We start from the raw sequence: 19,805 nt of genomic DNA, 5'->3' as shown, positions 1-19,805 counted from the left end.
TGAACAAACCTAAAAAAAATAATTATTCTTTTTTTATTTAAATAAAAAACCCAATCATGAATGTAAATTTATCTAAGGGGCCTCACCACCTTCTCCCCCGTCCTCGCCCAACGTTGCCTCTGCTGTCACCCACCACGGAAAATGATCCCCCCCTACGACAGACTCCCCCTTTCTCTTCCTCACCCCTCCCTTACCACCAGTCACATGGAGGGTAGCGGTGACCCGTCGCTCCCTCTGTTTTGTGCCAGTCTCTCTCCGGTGCGCTTCCCAAACGGACGATAAACAAAAAGCACAAAACTGCCAAGGGAGAGGAGCTTCACTTGTATGTTACTTCGTTTTATTGTATATTTTCCCACGGAAAACCCAATTGGAATCCGCCGAAGCCGCTGGTAAACGATACCCTGTTATATTTTTAGTCGCCCACAGCAGCGATGAAAGGCTGGAAGTCGGCTGTGAGATCGTGCGGCGCTGCGCTGTGGTAGATGAAGTTCCCGCTTGGTGTTCAGCAAGAATGAAGTCAAGACGCGATAAACTGAAGATCCCCTCTCTGACTCTGGAGTAAGTTCTGCTTTTTGTTTTCATCTTCTGCTGCAGCTGTGACCACGTGAAACTGTTGTCTTCTGAAGTTGTAAGAAAAGGGAAATTGCAGCATGTATGTGTTCAGTTGTGTTGATGCTGCCCCAGTGTCAACTGACCTTTTAATTTAAAGTGGTTATGGTTCAAACCCTCAAAACGATCCGTCATCATGTCACAGTAATGGAATCTTATTTATGCAAACAGCTTCATTTAGTCTCACAAGCTCTATAGACAGGGTTATAGTTCGCATGCTTGAGAAATTAAAGGTGCCTCATCAGTTGCCAGCATTTCTAATTAACTTTAATCTTTCAGTGCCACCAATAACCTAAAAACCGAGGTTCAATACTGGCCATCTCTGCCTGTCTATTAATTTCTAAACTGAGCTGGGGGGAAATCCAGCTCTCAGCCTTGAACTGGAAATCTGTTTACACATTTCGTGAAGATGGGGAGATGAAGTCATTTTGTTCAAAGTTTAGGGCTGCTCGACAATCTGAGATAATTTCCTTCTGTTGAAGATTAAAGACTAAAGATTTATATGTGTGTGTATATATATTTGTATATATGTATAATTTTTTAAAATTCTGTAAAAAGGCCGGAGAGGTGCAGCTGATGCCTCAATGTGAATTTTGTCCTCATGATTTTTTTGTGGTTTTTCAACTCTGCTGCCTCCTCTGTTTTTCTCCTCACAGCATGATTCCCGCATGAATCACAAGCTCCCCTTCACATTACCTTGATAGACCAACGGTTTTTAGACTTTAGGAGGACAGATATGTGATTTCCTTATCATTCCTGACCTGTGATTTCTGCCTCCATCAAAGGACAAGACTGCAGTCTTATGTCCGCCCACTCTTCCTCCAGAGTGAATCTTGCCTTTCTTTAGTGAATAGGGGGCCACGTGATGCCCACTAAATTCTGATCCATGAGTCGTAGGAGCTCCCTGCTCACATCCTCATTCTCTGATCCATCCATCTGCCTTCTGCGTGGACCATCTCAGCTGAGCATGCGCTATTTTCCTCTCATTTTCATTTTTAGGCACTCTGTAGTGTCTGTTCCCGCGCAGAGCAGAGATACAGAGGAGGTTTCACGCTCAGCAAGCAGGGAGGGGTTCAGGGCTTTCATGATGGCTGGATGGATACTACACCAGAGCCAAGCAATTCTGCCATTAGCATGACCATTATGGCATACACCTTTGTTCATATTCAGATTAATTTACTGCTAAAAAGGGTACCTTTCAGATTCCTGACAGACAGCTCTCCAAAATTTAATTTGCCTTGAAGGGGTATGGATATTTACAAATTTAGGAGCTTTTTTGTGATTTATAATCACAATTTAAACCAGATATGCTGCAAGTGAGAACAGTAAGACCAAAATATTTCAGAATAAGCTAAGAATTCTGATCCCAACTCTGAATTAGCTTATTATGATTGTAACTTTTGCAGTTAAGACAGTCATAGTCACGTCTTGCAGTTGTAGTTGCCTCTGAGTCTCCCTGAGCATTCAAGAAAATCAGAAATTCAGTGTGAATGCCACCAGTCTGAGATTTTCCACTCACTTTACACTTTAGACGGGAGTGTGTATGAAGTAATGATATTAAGGAAATGCAGAATGGAAATCAATCAAGCATCATTGAGGACTTTGGTTCAGAGAAGGAGAATATGCGTCAAAGTGAATATAATTGGCATGCGTTGTATAATTATGAGTCGACACTATGGAACGAGGAGTCTTTGTGCGAGGAGTTGTTTTTCCTGCCATCCTTCCTGCATTACTATGACAACACGTTCATTAGTGCTGTGGTAGCCAGCCCTGTGTTTAGCACTGAGAATCTTCTGCAGCACCAAGACAATAGCAGCTTTGTGGAGCTCAGAAAGCACATACATAACTTACATCTGAGCAGGGAAATCAATAGTAAAAAGCCTCTGTGCTGGGTCAGCATCAGTGCAGTATAGACTTTAGGGTGGCTGAGTTTGCTGAGTATGCATATTTTTATGTAAATATGGTACATTAAAGTGTAAAGTAGTGCATGATTTGAACTGAATATCATACACTTCCTAGATCATATGTGTTGGGTGCAGAGGAGTACAGAGTGTCTCGCTTTTTACAGATTTTAAAAACTAGTCATATTTTGTTTACAACTCAAGTCTGTGTCTAGGTCATAACATACAGTGTGTTGTCAGGTGTTAGACGCTCACAAGTACAGTGAAAGATTGCATCAGATTGTTTTTATTCCATTTTAGGTGATGACATTTCCTCTCTAGTGTGTTGACACGCAGTTGCTGACTTGAGAGAGACGCCGGCTCACCAGATGCATTCAGTAATGCAAACAGATAGACTGCAGCATCCCGCTGCAGTTGGTGAGAGTCTGTCACCATAAGCTGGAAATGTCAGCCAGAAAGTGGTGGCTGCCAACCTCTAACCCTTGAACAAAGCTCTGATGCCAAGTTGCTGAGTCAGCACACTAATCCATGCGACCATGTCTTGCCTTTCAGTTTATCACCCACTTGCCAGAGCCCCACCCTCCTGAGCCCATGCAGCCCTTGCAGCCCCTGCAGCCCCTTACAAACCCTTCATCCCTGGAGGTAAGACAGCCAGGTCACACGCAGACTCAAGACAGTTAACTGGTCCTATTCCAACAGGCACGGTTAACCACAGCATGAGAGGGCTTATTTCTTTGTGCCACATTATTCTCAACCTGAGCATTATTTATTTTGAGAAAGACGTGCATACATTGTCCTGCTTGCTAAAACTTCAGGGAGCAGATTTTTTTGGATATTGTTTATATTTATTAAAGTTTAAAAGATTTATGTCTCCAAAGAGGGAGTGAGGAGGTCAAGTTTTCTATACTATGTGACTATACTTTGTTACTATGGGTAACACTAGAAAACAAAAGATAGAACACACTATTTGGAAAAGTGGAAAAAAAATCCTAAATAAAAGTTTCAAGACTGGTCACTGCCTCAAAAATATTACAATTTTTATTTGATTTGCTCACATATTCATACGATACTACAACTCAAAGTAATAACATTTAGGATTGATGTTTGTCGTAAACCTGGATGGGACTGCAAAATTACAATGGTTTCCAAATCTCACAAACCAATAGTTTATTCACAATAAAACATAGAAAACATATTAAATGCTGAAAGTGAGACATTTTGCTATTTCATTTCATTCTTAGGGAAGTTATTGGAGGCATCCATCCATTCATTTTCTATACCCACTCAATCCAATTAAGGGTCCCAGCTGCCACTGGGCGACAGACATGGGACTCCCTGGACAGGTCACTAGTCCATGTTGGAATGTAGTCCCATTCTTGTCTGGTATAGGATTCTAGTTGCTCAACAGTCCTGGGTTTTCTTTATCATATTTTATATTTCATGATGTGCCAAATGTTTTCAGTTGGAGAAGGGTCTGGACTGCAGACCAGTCCAGTACCAGGACTTCTCCTACCAAGTCATGCTTTTGTAACAGATGCAGTATTTGGTCTAGTATTGTATATACCTTTCAGCATTGATGCTACCGTTATAGATGTGCTAGTCTCCAGTTCCATTTGCAATAATACACACCCATACCATCAGAGATGCCTTTCTTTTGAACAGAGCACTGACAAAAAGCTGGATGGTCCCTCTACTCTTTAGCGCTGAGAATTTGATGTCCATGATTTCTAAAAGATTTCCAAATTTTGATTCTTCTGACCACAGAACAGTTTCCCACTCCCTGCCTCAGTCTGTTTTAAATGAGCTTTGGCCCAGAAAAGACAGACAGTTGTCTCCATTATGTTGACACATGGCATCATCGTAGCATGATATGATTCTAACCTGGTAAATGGTCAATTATATTCAAATACAATGATTTCTGAAAGACTTCCTGAGCCAATGGAATGATTTCCATGACAGATTCATGACTGTTTTTAATGCAGCTGAGGGTGGGAAGATCACCGGCATCCCATATTGATTTTTGGCCATGTCCCTTGTGGATACCAACAGAAATGTCTCCACATTCTCTCAATCTTTTGATGTGATTACAAACGGTAGATAATATTCAAATTCTTCCCAATATTAACATTGAACCAAAGTGGTTTTCTCATTATAAACAGTGAGACATAATAAAAAATAAACAAATGACTGGGAACAAAGGAAACGTGCCACAAGTCTGAATTGTTGTGTTTTTGTTTTTCTTTTCTTCCAATATATTGATGTCCTTTTGTTTCGACCTATCAGTTGTTCCTGTGTGGGTTGCTTGGCAACGGAGCTGGGTGCAGTTGAGGAAGGCAACACTGCAAACAGAGGCGGCTGCATCCAACATGTGTCTGGATGTGTGAGCAGTGTTAGGCTGTCACAGTACGCGCTGTACAATAATGAATCTCATTTGCTCTGTGAAGAAATTAGCTCATTTTTACTGCAAATGCAAGAAGCCCCTCTGACACGAAATTGACTTTTCAATTCAGTGTCGTGCCACAGTATGGCAGACAGGATGCATTAGTTCCTCACACCATTTCGCAATGGAGGCCATCCCCGAACTCCCCGAACTCCCCACCCCTACACACCTCCCACCCCACCCTCACAACCATGTCTCACCATCCAGAAACATGTTCATTCTCTTGCATCAGATTCTATATTTGGATGCAAACAAATTGCTTCCTGACATCAACCTTTGATTCTGGGACAGTGAGCATGCAACATTTTCGGTTTGACAGTATAGAAGAAGAATCCTGTTTACATTAAATACGACAACTACCTACCTGGTACTAGGTGAAGGATCCATATTTGGTAAAGAGAGACTGTAATTTACACTTTTAAAAAGCATATGTCTGAAGGGTAGAAACTACAGATGAATTGGCAAAAACCGTGCATGGTGAGGCAAAAAGAATTTAAATGATTTAACTTTCCCTGTTGATAACTTAAATTAAGATTGGGTGAGTGTGGGTGATGGTGAGTTTCCTTTTTCAGTTACGAGCTTTGATGATAAAGTATTTTTCCTGTATTATCTCTAAGTATGATAAATTTGACACAACCTTCATGTAACAATGTGACAATAGTACACTACACAAAGTATCTAAAGCTCTTTTTGCAGAGTATTTATTGAACATTTGCAGCTTCAGTGCTGCAGACCCACATCACAGCTTAGTGTAAGTGTGGCTGAAAAAAAAAGAGCTTCAGAAAAGAGGACAGAAGGTCTCTTTTTTTTTACTATTTGACCCGACACATTATCATCCTTTAATAAAGAGAAAAGGTTTTTATAAAAGGATATTTCTTTACATGCAGAATTGTGTTGATAAAATGCTCAAATGAATCAATAAACAACACCAACTGCAGTAAAATATGTTTGGAAAAAAAGCTGATGAAGACTGTTGTTTGCATGGTCAGATCAATAAAGTTTATTTGTAGTCTACAATAAAAAAAAAACATGTTTATGCTTCTCTCTAAAAAAGCTTTGGAAGATATAAAATATGCACATACATACATAATACCAAGACAATTAGCATTATCTGAATTTGAAAAACATAAATATACACATGATTTCAAATGGTAAAAGACATGATGTTATGAAAACATCAGCATATAACAAGGTATTGGATTTTTATTTACTGTCAGAAAGAGGAAATAACACCTATTTGAAAATAAAGTGTTACATTACACACACACATAATAACACTTGACTAATATCTGGCTTTCATATAGGCGCCTATGTCATCGCCTCTTTGCCTTCAACTGACTTCTTGAATTATTCTGAAGTTGCTATCAAAGCTCGATACTTTGCAGATCTTCAGTTTAACATTTTTATCACAGTGCTACTTTCCATCACACCTTTTTCTCCTGCACTGAAATGAATTTAAACCGAAGCAAATGCCCAGTAACACAATGAGAAATGGCTTATTTTTTTTTTTTTTTTTAATGCAGGGGAATGTACCACTTTTTAAAAGTTTGCCAGCAACCTCCCTCAACCTCACTCTTCCTGGTATAATCCACCAACATCTTAAGATGCTTTCAAACCTGTAGGAAATTGTCACTATAGTGTGAACTCAAGAGTGAGCAAGAAGGTAAATGTTGGGTGTTTCTACAGCAGTTGTGATGCTTTTTACATCTTGTCTAAACCGTGTGCAGGTTTACTGGGCAGTTTAACTCTTAAGTTGTTGGTTTTAGCACTTGCTTTGATCATGTCTGTCATGTTTATATGAATGGATTCATTTGTTTTTCTGCGTTCCTTTGGCCAAACATTTGACAAAAATCGGAAAAGTAGCCTAGAATTAAATTGACTGTAGTCTGTTGGTAGTATATACAACAATAGTATACAACAGAGTGGAGATTTTATAGTCATGTTAATGATCATATGTGGCTCCATATTGCAGCAAGTCCCTTGATGTTACAAGATGACCGTAATGTAATGTAAAGATACAGCTTGTAATAGATAAAAAAAACAATGCAACAAAGTACTCAGAATGCGATCAATTACTATGAATTATGCTTTCTGGAGTTAGATTGATGATACTGACATTTTATCCTTTTATGATTACATCACATCTTTTAGGAATTTATTTGAATATTTTGGTTATGCTAATAGCTGTTTAACTAAACATTCACCTTGTACCCTCACAGAAAAGTGTACTTATACTAATGAGTGGTTTTGACTCTGTTAAAGCTGCAGTCTGCAACTCTTTTTCAAGCATAATGCCTGGAACTGTCCGGGGATTCTGAAAGTAGTACATTAAATACCCCAATACAAAAAAAAATGAGTTCTCTAGGTCCCCTATATGTCCCGCTAGGTCCCTCCAAAGCCAGCAGGTTTGTTTACAAAATTGCAGACCGGACCGGTAAAAGGTAACCAATCAGGTTTACGAGCTGGGCTCTGCTGCCTGTCAATCACCGTTTGTGCACGCGCGATACAAGGTAGGCTCGTCCCCACGCTTATTTATCTAGACTATTGAACTTCATTACGGGCTAGTCTACTTACTGTGTCTTCCATGATCGCAAATGACAGGTGAGTTGATGAATGAGGAGTCGTGTAGGCGCATCTGGCGTGCACGTCTACGTGCACGAGTTCTCATGTGTTTTGAAGGGGCGGGACAGGAAGTTGAATAACTTTTTATTTTTCGGTTAAAAAATAAGCATTTCTTGCATTTTGCGACTACGGAGGTCACCGTTTTCAACTTCAAGCGTTCTGATAGATCATGTAAACTCTTAAAATGCCAAAAAGTAGGACTTTACGTATGACAACAACAAATCTTGCAGACTGCAGCTTTAAGAGCCAGCATGTGTGATCATATCAACCTAATGTAGCCCACATATAGTACTTGTGTAAATTAGAAAAGGAGTTTCTTTATAGACTGACAATTTTCAGTGAATAATGGAAGTCAGTGTGTTTTGAAGTTTCAAGCTTATAATTTGCAGCAGTCTTTTTGCTCATAATTTTAGTATAATCAGTGCATTAACTCAATCTATTACTGTCCTTAAATGCAATGAAAGAAAACTGAATAATCTTCCTCTGCTGCTTTAAAAACATGTGGGGTAATTCTCATACAGTAAACAACTAAAGATAAAGTATTATTCATGGGTCGGTTGTTTTTATAATCTCTGTGTGATATAAATGACTTTGTATGAGCGTTTATAGGAAGTGAGGCTTTGTTCTATGTATTGCCAGTATTTCTAACATATTGTAACAACAAAACATCCATTTAAGGCTAAAGCTAGGCTAACTCTGGCTTATTTGTACATTTTTTTACTTGTTCAGTGAGTCTTGAATTAGTCTTGACCTTCATGACTAAACTGTCTGCAGGTTTATTAAAAGCTTTCGTTGTGCAGTATATCACTATATGTTTTAAATATTTCTTAATCAAACTTTTAACCGAATGTTGGATTGTGGATTTGGTGATAATCCAATAAACAACGGATCCGAGTCACTGGTCTGCGATCCCGAGCCTGAACAAGTCCCAGAACAAGTTATGCAACGCCAACTTTTGATAACTGAACATTTGCTAATCCCAGTTTTTCCATCACTCACTACTTTGTGTTACTGTAAATCGTTGCATTGAGTACGGTTTTCCAATCATCAGTTATATTCTCTTAATCCTATTTCTGATGAAATATATTTATTTACTTTGCGGCTGCCTGGACCTTCCTTAAGTTTTTGTTTTAAGATATATGTGGAAAAAGGCTTTGTTTATGGGTTCTAAACATCTGTTTTGACACTGAAAAAACACTAGTACCTAGGGCAGTGGTTTTCAAAGTGGGGGCCGCCAGGGAGCGCTAAGGGGGCCTCAGAAAATTGGAGTGAAGATAATGAAAATATAAAAAAATATATAATTAAATTTTTTTTTAACTTTATTATAAAAAATTGTGATTTTTTTTAATCAGTATTGTAAAATACAATTTATAATAATATATCATATCGAAATGTTATTTGCCATGCTTGTCTTTCTGATTGGCTGCCAGTCAAAACATCGTAGACCTGGCGATTTGCGCCTGTTCTGAAGCTGCTCTGCACCTCAAGCTAGCGTGTAGGTAGCTAGTCAAACTGGACAGATTTTTGACTTAAGAGACTGAAAGAACTGGCCAACTAAAATCAGAAAGTATGAGGCAGCATACATTAAGTTTGGCTTTACAGCCATACAGAAAAATGGCGTCCTCTGTCTGGAGACCCTCTCAAATGAGTGATTAGGGGTGAATTGGGATTGGGCCTAAAACCTAAAACCTTCGAAACTTCAGCGTTACTTGATACAAAAACATCCGGCAGAGTCCGAAAAAACGGTTGACTTCTTCAGACGTAAAGAAGAGCATTTAGTCAGGCTGCATTCACACAGCGAGCTACTGTCCGTGAATAAAAGAAAGAAAATACGTTCTAAAAGTTGATGGTTTTCTTTACATATTTTGTAGCATTGTCTGTGGTTTGCAAAGGGGGTCCCCGGCCAGAAGCTAATACTGTTTGGGGGGGCCTTGGCATGGAAAAGTTTGGGAACCCCTGACCTAGGGTGACAAGAGAAACAAAGAATTGTCTTTTTTTTTTACCAGATAAAAGTTTGGTAGTTGATGAAGTGCTTTTGCAGAAGTGCGTAAGCGAAGAAAACGAGCAGCACCTGAACGCAGCATCAGGCTCCAGCTTCCTCACGGTCACACAAGCAGCCAGAGAAGAGAAGAGAAGAAGCGGCTGTTTGAGCACCGAGGAGCCGTATCACACACACCTGCCGACCCGTCAAGGAGGGGATGTTCCAGAGACAGTACTTCACTCAAACTGCGAACCTTACGATGTAATTGCTGCTCTGGAGCAGTTGAGACTGTTACACGAGGCAGACGGGATCGGGGAGAATACAAAAGGAGCCGCCGAGAAGTGGAGACGATGGTGGGGTCGCCAGGAGGAGGAGGAGGCGGCGAAGGAGGAGGAGGAGGAGTGGGCTTCTTATTCAGTCGAGCTTTAGTTTTCTGATTTCACCATTAAGTTTCAAACGAGGTTATGCCAGAATATTCTCCAGCATGTCGGATCCGAGTCACTGGTCTGCGGTCCCGAGCCAGAACAAGTCCCATTTTGTTCCGCGAGCGTTGCTGAAGCGCTCAAAGAGGTACTTTACCAAGAGTTTGCATTTGGAGGTTAAAACAAGTTTCCAGAGATTATTATTATTATTATTATTATATGTGGTCTTTTTACGGAGTCGAAATGTTGTCACATAGATGCACTGGCTTCGCCTGGTCTTTGTTAAGACTCCAACTCTATGATGTTCGGATATCAAAACAGTTCGGGCATAAGCTAACTGCTGCTTGATGTTAATCCCTGGTCTGCATGTTTATAGGAAACCATTATCCGAACAATGTTGAAGCTGGGAAATGGTCATACAGTTTGCAGACAGTTTTGCTCTAAAACTGATCTAATCACAACAGGTAGTGTTCTGTTTTCTTTGTTCTGAGTGGATTCAACAGTTGACAGCTGGTCTGTATGTATGCTTCACTGGAGGAAGCCCGAGTGCACTTTGCAGATGCATCATGAAAATATGGACTTGTTGTAAGTGAATGCAAGACTATCTGTACCTCTCTGGTAACATGGTGGTTGCTGGTGGACTTTTGGAGGGTAACAAATTCATGTTTATTGTTGAATAAGAGCAGGATGTCACCCAGGATCTGCTGTAGGCTGGGGTTTGTGAACAGGCATCAGCTTTGTCTCTTTATCTGGCAGACATTGTATTGATGAATGAGCTTAGAAAAGAGTCGAAAAGGCCCTCCAGAATTAGAGAGACTTAAACTTTAACTAACTTTTGTTTGCTCACAAAAAAATATGAAGACCTAAAGACTGAATGCACCAGCTGCTCCAAAGTTTGATCAATTGGAGCAGCAATCATTAATCATTTAAGCAAATTAGCTTTAGATTATTTTCCTCACCTTGTTGTCATCAATAATATGGAGAAAAATACTCGTTACATTTTGGGAGGGAGTCCAAGAATCCCTTGTTTTGTCTTACATTTAACAAGCTCAAATACTCACGAAGCTGGTGCACGCTTACAGGTTTGTTGGCCTCGCCATGTCTTTTAAACACGCTGCAAAGACTTTTCATTCTGTACAGAAAGCCTAACCCTACTCTTAACCATTACCACTCCATGCACTTTGAATTGCCTTGTGTATGAATTGTGCTCTATTAATAAACTTGCCTTGCCATGCCTAACCCGTAATCCTAACCAGGATCTCTTAAATTGTGTTCTGCCTAATGGTCTTTGGTCCCTCTTAAGACAACTAGACCCAATAACCTCAGTAATTGTACCAGGAGAGGTCCTAAGGATGTGACAGAAACTAGAACACCTACAGATATGGACATCTGTGGTTCAAGCTGGTCCTGCTGTTGTTGTTAGCGCACATGACCCCCTGTAGCCTTGAGTCTGTTGACAGGAGGTTTCCTTTTTATGTTTTTGGCTCTCATCAGTTTCCCCCTTCATCTGATATGGCCATGCTGTTGTGTCCTGCATTCGCCTGCAGCTTCAGTTGTGGTTACATAACTTTTCTCAAGGCAGAGCTGCTCTGAAGACGAAAATAATCTCACTGGTTGAGTTAAATCTCAGTGGGCAGAGACAAAGAGATTGCAGTGCCTCAAGCAAAATATCTTAAGCCTCATCTGTAGTAGGCCGTAAAGGCTGGACAATAATTAAATTGAAATAAGCAACATTACTCCTGCAATAAATGTGAAACATTACACTTTTACATACATATAAACAGTTGTTTAGCTGATGCTTTAATCCAAACTGACCTGCAAGTGAGGAACCCATCATTATAACAAGCATCAGCGTAGTGGAGACTTTTAACATTAGTAAGATGTATTCAGGGGACAGAGACAATTGATAAGTGCCAGTTAGGGCAAGATTTTTTTTTAACGTGGAGAGGGACTGCTTGCTCTGCTAGCATTTAGTAGTGTCTTCCACCATCATGAAACAAGCTGACATCAAATGGCTTAGACCGAACCGTGGCTGTAGAGTATAATCAGTTAGATATTTAGCTTGAAATATAAATTTCATTTCAATATAAACTAACACGTCCTCTTTGTACAACTGAAGTTTTTTCACTTTAGTTTTACAAAGTAAAAAGCAGATGAGTTGATAATAGTTTGCTAACAAAATTGCAGTAACTATGTCATAAATATTGGAAAATTCTTCACTTTTTATCGCTTAAACATATCAAAAAAGCATTGTGGGTTTTTCTTGTTGCCTGTCCGTATAGAATCTCAGCCATACGTGGGACTCCACTACTCCGAGTCTCAGTTTACGTACAACAGACGTGTTTTTTTTTGTATCATTCACTGCTTCACAAGAGTCAGAGCATAGATGATAGTGATTTACTACTTTAGAGGTCAATTGTCTTTTAATCTACTGTTAGGCTATCATAAAGCTTTTGTGACTGCAAACCACTTCTCTATCCACACACACACACACACACACACACACACACACACACACACACACACTCACCCCGTGCACACGCACGGAGAAACTCATACTTAAATATGGAGGCAACCTGAAGCATTGCATGAGTCAAACGGATGATTATGGGTGGATAAAGTCAGAGCCACGGTGATCACACTCAGTTTAAACAAATGCACTAAGTCATGTTTATTCTCAACTGGCTTTACGTTTACTTTCATACTGCCCACACCTATTCTAAGTGCTATTGTAAGTAACAACTGAGGGTTGCTCTCATTTTTTTGGAATAAAGAAAATAAAACATTTTTACTTGCAACTTGCTGGAATTAAAGATATTTTGGTGTGTTGATAAAACAACAACCAGGTCGTCAATATCTCATACGGTGCATTTGAACTAACTTAGAGTGGTTTCATCTGGAAGATACTGCAGAAGTGATCACCTTAAAGCCATCTGCTTTTTTCAAATTCCAAATCATGTGCTCTCTTTGTGCTCAGTTGTTTGACATGGACTGTGCAGTTGCAGTCGCTCAGTATGCAAAAGCATTTTCACACAAATTGTGACAAGAAATGCTGATGAATGATGTGTGATGTGGACGGCAGGCCAGATAACTTCTCCCATGTCCCGCTTGTGTTCCAGTTGTCGCAGCAGCAACAGGAAGAGCCTCGGTGTCGGCACGCCTTCACCCACGCTGTCCCGGCCACTCTCCCCGCTCTCGCTCCACACTGGTAAGATGCGTTTCGACACAAGTTCAAATTCAGACAATGCAGTGTTCTCCAGCAGTGTGCTACACTCGCCCGTCAGACTTTTGAAGCATGAGCTATAACACCTCGTATTGTACGTGTTTACACAGCATCTCTCAAGCGTTGATATGAAGGATAGAATTACTTGAGCTTTGTAAAACTGTATGAATCGATGCACACATGGTTCTTGTTTGTTGAAGAGTTTGGTTGCAGTAAGGGGGCTCTTCTGCCTGTCTGTACTGCTCAGAACAGTTTAGTTTCAGCATATGAGCTAACTTGCACATAGTTTTGCAGGTGTCTTGATGTTGATGCAGAGGCCTTGGCAGCATGACAGCTGCAGTTTGATACGAAACACTTGAATGTTTGTTGTGTCTAGTGAGCTGTGTAACATTCTCCTCCAACATGGTCACTAAATAACAATAACCATATCCAACTTTCATTTGCATCATTATAGCCAGAATCAGATTTATGCGTTTATGAGTATTTAGCTATGTTTTGAGGACCCGCAGCAGTCTCCTACAAAACCCTGGACCTGTATAAATTTGCACAACCTAAACATAATCATTGAGGTTATTATATGCAGGATGAAACGTTATATTCTAAGTATTGTGATAGGAAGTAAACCCAGAATGAAAGCTTTAACAGGAGTGGATAAACTGCATAACTGTATAACATAAAATCAGTGATCAAGAACATAGTGTAGATTCGATCCTGACCACTTGTTTTGTAATGATTGTAAAAGACCACCTCTTTCTTGATCCGTTTCTATGTCTTTCACTTTATCCGCACGATGTGCAGAGCGTAAACCAAGTTAAGATTTCTAAATGGTTGGTGTCATCCTTCTGCTCTCTGAAACAGCGATGCCCCTTAAAGCTATCAGGCAGCTGCTCTCGATGAAAAGAGTTTTGCTCAAGAGCTCTTCACAAGAGAAGCATGTTAGACGTTCTCCCTTTTGAACTCAATCATCCAAAGGATTATCTAATCACAGAGTAAAATAAGCTCTAATTGGGTGCTCAACCACTTGCGTGTAAACAAACTCGGTCCCTTGTGCGCCCAGATCAGACGATAGCAACACAAAGCTGGATGAGGCTTTCGCCTAAATTAAGAGTGTTCACGGATGAATGGTGCAAAGTTAAGAAAAAATAATACCAAGATAATCTGTTGTAATGCCCACTTGATTGAGGCTTCCTGCGTAGACATGATGTCATTCTTTTAGGAAAATTTCCTCCTGTAAACACAGCCATGACTATTTTCATACGTTTGTTATTACAGTTGTGAATTGTTCTGCTAACAACTTCATCTGTCCTTTTTCAGCTGCGAGCAGCCCTCTTGACAGCCCTCGAAATGTGTCAACTAGTGCCTGCCTCAACTTTCCATTTGCCCGAAGGTGAGCCGGCGCCGACTGCGAAACCTTTTTTTCCCCTGGTGTGATATATTTGTGATGTCACATTTAAAGCTTCTTAAATATTGGATTTGCTTGAAATTGTTTTTGATCAAAGCACATTAGACTGTGCTCTTTAACATAAATGTGCCACTTAAATCACACATCTACAAGTTACTAATATTTATTGAGTCGAGACCTGTGCATTTACTGGCCAATCACAGCTAAAATTGAATTAAAAGTCTCGTTTAAACCCCAATGTGAAGGCTGGTCGCCAGCACACGTTAAACTGCGGTTAAATGTGTCAGAAAATGCCGTCAGTTTTCATTCTTGAGTCCGTATGGCCTCTTTTGATTTTGCAACTTAATCCCAAAAACAAAAAGAATGGCCATAATGCTCGATGGCGTTCTCAGGGTTTCCTGGGAGATTTGGTGTGTGTGCTGGAACAGAGGCAGACAGTCTGTAAGACAGAAGGAAGCTGAGGAGAAACAGCAGCACGGCGACTGAGGCTGACTCAGCCTGGAGCGTTCACACCTTTCTCCCTCTGCCAGGTCTTCTTACAGCTGACTCCCCCTCAACAGGATGGGCACAGTCACTTAGAGGGTACCCCTAAAGCCCACTCGCACATCATTCAAACCGGTTCCCACGGCAACGTGCTTATCTTCCTCCAGGCATGTGAGACCGCACCTTAAAGTAACCCAAGAGCAGTGATTAAAAACTCATGAGAGGTTTAGGTGCTTCGCCCCGAACACATCTGCTCAGAGAAAATGTTTTGCTGGCGTCAGGGAAAACCCTGTCATGCTAAAGGAAATGGGTAAATATTTAATCCTCAAATATTTCAATTTTAGAAGTTCTGGTATAATCAACCTCTATTAATTATTTAATTTACGCAGAAGTGGCCTGATTTTTATCTTGACGTGATGAAGCCGGGTCTGTTTACTGTCACTCTTTCACTCACAGTTATAGCATTCTGAATGTCAGGGAAGTGAGGGAACCTTTATTCAGTGCCTAAGTCTTTTTTTTTTTTTTTTTTTTTGTATGCGAACAGGATGTCTGCATAACGGACTTTAAAGATTGGGTGATCGTGTGCTGTCAGAGGACTGCAGAGCACAAACCATCCTCTGCAACGCTTTGTAATGCATGGTTTTCTTATGTAAAACATATAATCAAATTAATTTGGTGGGCTATCTACTTCTTGTATCTGGACAAATGAAAACTGGCAAGGGAGATAGTGTTGTCAGCACTAATCCCTCAGTTGAATGCCAGAGGTCACAGGATCACTTGCGCAAGAATCCTAAATCTCAACTAAAACCCTGTCTCTGCTTTTCTCTTTCTCTCTGTCGCCGTCATGATCTCAGTCACTTGGCTCGTGCTGACAGGTAGCTCCTTTAAAATTCTCGCACCATGTCTTTTGCTGTGGAAAGGTTGTGTTTTTGTGTTTGTTTTCCACCGAAGGTTTCTCCTCCCGTGTGGCTGTTGCTTGATTCTATTTTTTTTTTTTTTTTTTTTAAAGCATTATATTGGGTCAAAAGAAATGGCTGCTGTGAATCATGGGATGAGAAGGAGAAGCTTATTATATGTGATTTGAAATAAAAAGCATTGATTTCATGCTCTTCTAGTCACAGGACACCTCCACCATCTGTTATATAAGGAATTTCTCATAAGAAATGCTAACTAATGCTCATGTTGCTGGGGCTTATATAACACGCATCCATTTCTCTCAGAGCTGAAGGTAGACGATGGTCTCTGGCGTCCCTCCCTTCATCTGGATATGGAACCAATCCGCCAAGCTCCACTGTCTCGGTAAGCCACCCCAAAACATGGCACCCTAACCCTCCACGCTTGATGTATTGCAGGGAGGCAATTTTATCGCTTCGCTCGGCCCAAGTAACACATTCGTTTATGCAATAAAGGCCAGAAAATGATGACAAACTGCTAATTGTTTTCCTGCTTCGTCTGCTTCAATGAGTCACTCTCACACTCTGTGGAACTCGGTGTTTCAAGGAATTCACAGCGTCTGTGTGCGCGCATGTTAATAAGACATAAATTAGATACTACGTGTCATTTAACTTGAAATACTTTAGTACATTTTACAAACAGCCTTTTGAGAAAAGAAAATCCCATTTGTCACAATAACGGTGACAAAAAAACTCAAGTGTTTAATTTTATTTTCAAACTGCTGTACTGATATTTTGGAAGCTAACCTGTCAAAGTATACAGTTTTGATGAAAAGCTTCTGATGGAGAGGCGTGATAAGTGTGCCAAGTCTCTAGTGAAAATCTGCTACGTGGTGCTATTGTAAGGCAGTTTATTCAGTAGAGGTGGGTATACGCCCAGAGGTCATTGTGTGGATAGTGTGGCTCCTCAGAGACCCTCACTGCCCTCTTTTACACTGAGGCATTACAAAGAGATGTCACATTTTGCTGTTCCTCGCTCACAACACGTGTAACTCATAATTCAACAGATTGCCTGCAGCATACAGCGTGTGCTGTTGAGCTTGTAAAGAGTTAGTCCTGCACATGTGGATGTAACCTCTGTGGATTTCATTGTTTACGCTCTAAATTGGCAGATGTTGGGGGGGGGGGTTTGTAACTCTTTTGGCTACTATCCCGAATACGTAAACACATTAAATTTATGTGCCTCATTATTTGTTCAAAGCACTTTGAACTTTATTAGTTTGAGGCTTATGTTGGCCTCTGGGTGACACTGAAACTTCAGAGTATAAATAACAGCCTAATGTTGGTATGAAGGTTTTTGTATGGAGAAATTTATATAAATGAACTCATTCAGTGTAAGGTTTGGATTAATAAGAACATCAGCAAAGAAACTGGAAAGCCTCTTGATTTAAAAAGGTTTAAGGCAAGGTCACAATACAGGAACCATTTCGGTTACAAAAGCCCTTAATTGTTTGGCTTTGCCTAACTTGACTGAACATGTTTGTTACACCCTTTGTTACAGAGCGATGCCTCTGAAAAAGTCAGGGCTGACAAGTAACAACATCTCCTAACAAAAGGAGAGAAAGGGCTCACCACATCTGTGTTTTTGACATTGAGAAACACAAATTGCTCCATCTAACGGCTTTTCAATCTGTCCGGCTTAAACTGGTCTCAGCATGGCTCACTCAGTTGGTAGGCTGGTGTATTATTCTTTGTAGTGTACCAGGGAAATGTTTCATTGTGTCACATCCCATTGTGTTTTTCTGTTTTTCTTCGGTTCTCTGGCTCGTTTCTGTCTCTAGGCATTATGAGTCCTGAGTCAACCACTTAGGCTTAGTGGATTAATGGATATATTCAGAGCTTTATCAAATCTACCAGCAGAACCCTAATGAAATCGACATTAAAGGCCTAGCACAAACAGGGTGGTGTTTTTATTTTATGGCCCTTAAGAATTCATCTGAACAACATCTTGCATTTGACACTTTGGGCTGTTGTCATAACAACTATTCCAGGTAGCTAGAGAGTATGTTAAGTGTGATTATGTTGTCTGTGGCTAAATCATTGATAAATCAACGAGAGGACGTAAATGTGGTGAAAACAGACACTGAATAAATTTCTCGGCTAATGGCTCCATCTTTGTGTGTTTAGTCCTCCTCCTCGTCCCAGGAGCGTCTTCATCAGCTACCTTACCAGCCGACACAAGATGAGCTCCACTTCCTTTTCAAGCACTTTCGCAGCACAGACAGTATGACAGATGAGGATGGACGGCCCACATCTGTCATACGCCCTCGATCAAGGAGCCTCAGGTAGATAATCCCGATCTCATGTTGCATTAGAATGATCCATTTTTCTTTTTGACCCGTATATTGTTTCTTTTTTAACTCTTCTTGCAAAATTGAGTGGTAAGTGCCGAATAAAAATTAATGGATTAAAAAAACAAAAAGTAAATCAGTCTTGATTAAGTTGTTTACACCTCCTGAAAGGTTGGACTTAAACAGGGGCTATCTGGTATTCTTGATGCTGGTATTCATTTTTGCATTGAGTGAAATTGCTGAAGCTGTGCATTTTAACTCATCGAGAGCAAAACTAAAGATGACAGATGAATTCTGTCATTTAAAAATGAAAAGTTAATCACTTTGTTTACTACCCATTCTTAACATGAAATGCATTGTTTGTTGGCCGATCAATAGATTAATTAGTGATTATTTTATGCAGATCAAAAACGATAATCCCTCTGAAGGGATTAACGAATGCTGGTTATGCAAGACAACATCCCAGATTAATTTGGATGACCCCGACAGCGATTGCGGTTTTGAACAGTGCATGCGGTCCTTGATTTCCTTTACATATTAGCAGGCTGTCAGATGTCCAAATGCCTTCTGCACCAGTATGAGCAAAACATATTAACCAGAAAATGCAGCTTTAAGCATCTATGGGGCTTTTTGATTGATTGCGCATGCCTGTTGGTTCACAGGCAGGTGGAGGCTGCCGAGCTGTGTGATTTTTGACAACTTTTGTCTGTTGGCTCGGCTCTGTGCTGCTTGAGTGCTCCGTGTTCTGGCACCATGGTGTGCAGTGTGTGGGTGTGCGAGCTAACAGAGCGCCTCAGGGATGAAGCTGTCGAACTGTAGTCGAGGGTGGGTTGGTTTTGGAGGGGGAGGGGGAACCGATGCAGAGAGCCATGGTGAGCTTCGGCAGTGTTCGTTGGGCAGCAGCTGTCCAGAGTAACGGAGGTGTCTTTCATGCCGAAAAGAGTCTGATTGCATGTGATGGGTTTTCTGTTTGAGGCTTCATCCAGCAAGATCTTTCAGTCTTGTTGCTCTTATTGAACTCGTGTTGCAGCGAATGACTAATCGATGTTGCACACTGTTTGGTTAAAACGAACCGTCTTGTTGAGAATTAAATGCTTTGCAGAGAAACACTGAAACTTCCTGGTGAAATCCTCCTTGAGTGCATCTTTAGCAGCGTAGCTGTTTTTGGCAGGTCAAAAGTAGTGACGAAGTTGAGCTGAAAAAACAGTAATGAGTTGATGTTTATTAGGTCTGAACTTAATTGAACTGGTCTCTTCTGGATGGTTCTCATGGCCTCTATGACATAACCACTTTCATGCTCCATCCTAACTAGAGGAGAGATTAATTAGATTTTGTATTGATGAATGTAGCAGTGTTGATCAATATGAATTATTTTTTGTTTCTCTTGTAGCCCAGGGCGATCAAGTGTCTCCGTGGATAATGAAATAGTCATGATGAACCATGTGTACAGAGAACGTTTTCCAAAGGTACGTACTACG

General features: G+C 40.5%; 1 protein-coding gene across 4 annotated transcripts in view; it reads left to right on the top strand.

Moving 5' to 3' along the window:
* Window positions 1-262: 262 nt before the first annotated feature.
* mast3b (microtubule associated serine/threonine kinase 3b) overlaps window positions 263-19,805 on the top strand; it is a 33,498-nt gene continuing 13,955 nt past the window's right edge. Inside the window, exons 1-9 of one of the 4 annotated variants that reach the window (XM_075485622.1) lie at window positions 263-322; window positions 417-558; window positions 3,063-3,152; window positions 13,095-13,183; window positions 14,513-14,585; window positions 15,938-15,958; window positions 16,304-16,382; window positions 18,164-18,321; window positions 19,718-19,793. In XM_075485622.1, coding sequence (XP_075341737.1) covers window positions 512-558; window positions 3,063-3,152; window positions 13,095-13,183; window positions 14,513-14,585; window positions 15,938-15,958; window positions 16,304-16,382; window positions 18,164-18,321; window positions 19,718-19,793 — 633 coding nt within the window. In that variant the 5' untranslated portion in view covers window positions 263-322; window positions 417-511. Of the gene's footprint in view, window positions 559-3,062; window positions 3,153-9,696; window positions 10,124-13,094; window positions 13,184-14,512; window positions 14,586-15,937; window positions 15,959-16,303; window positions 16,383-18,163; window positions 18,322-19,717; window positions 19,794-19,805 lie in introns of those variants that run through there. The other 3 variants (XM_075485623.1, XM_075485624.1, XM_075485625.1) reach the window with 3 other exon arrangements.

This window comes from Odontesthes bonariensis, chromosome 15, assembly GCF_027942865.1.
Source record: "Odontesthes bonariensis isolate fOdoBon6 chromosome 15, fOdoBon6.hap1, whole genome shotgun sequence".
NCBI lineage: Eukaryota > Metazoa > Chordata > Actinopteri > Atheriniformes > Atherinopsidae > Odontesthes > Odontesthes bonariensis.
This window is presented reverse-complemented; position numbering and strand designations above follow the sequence as displayed.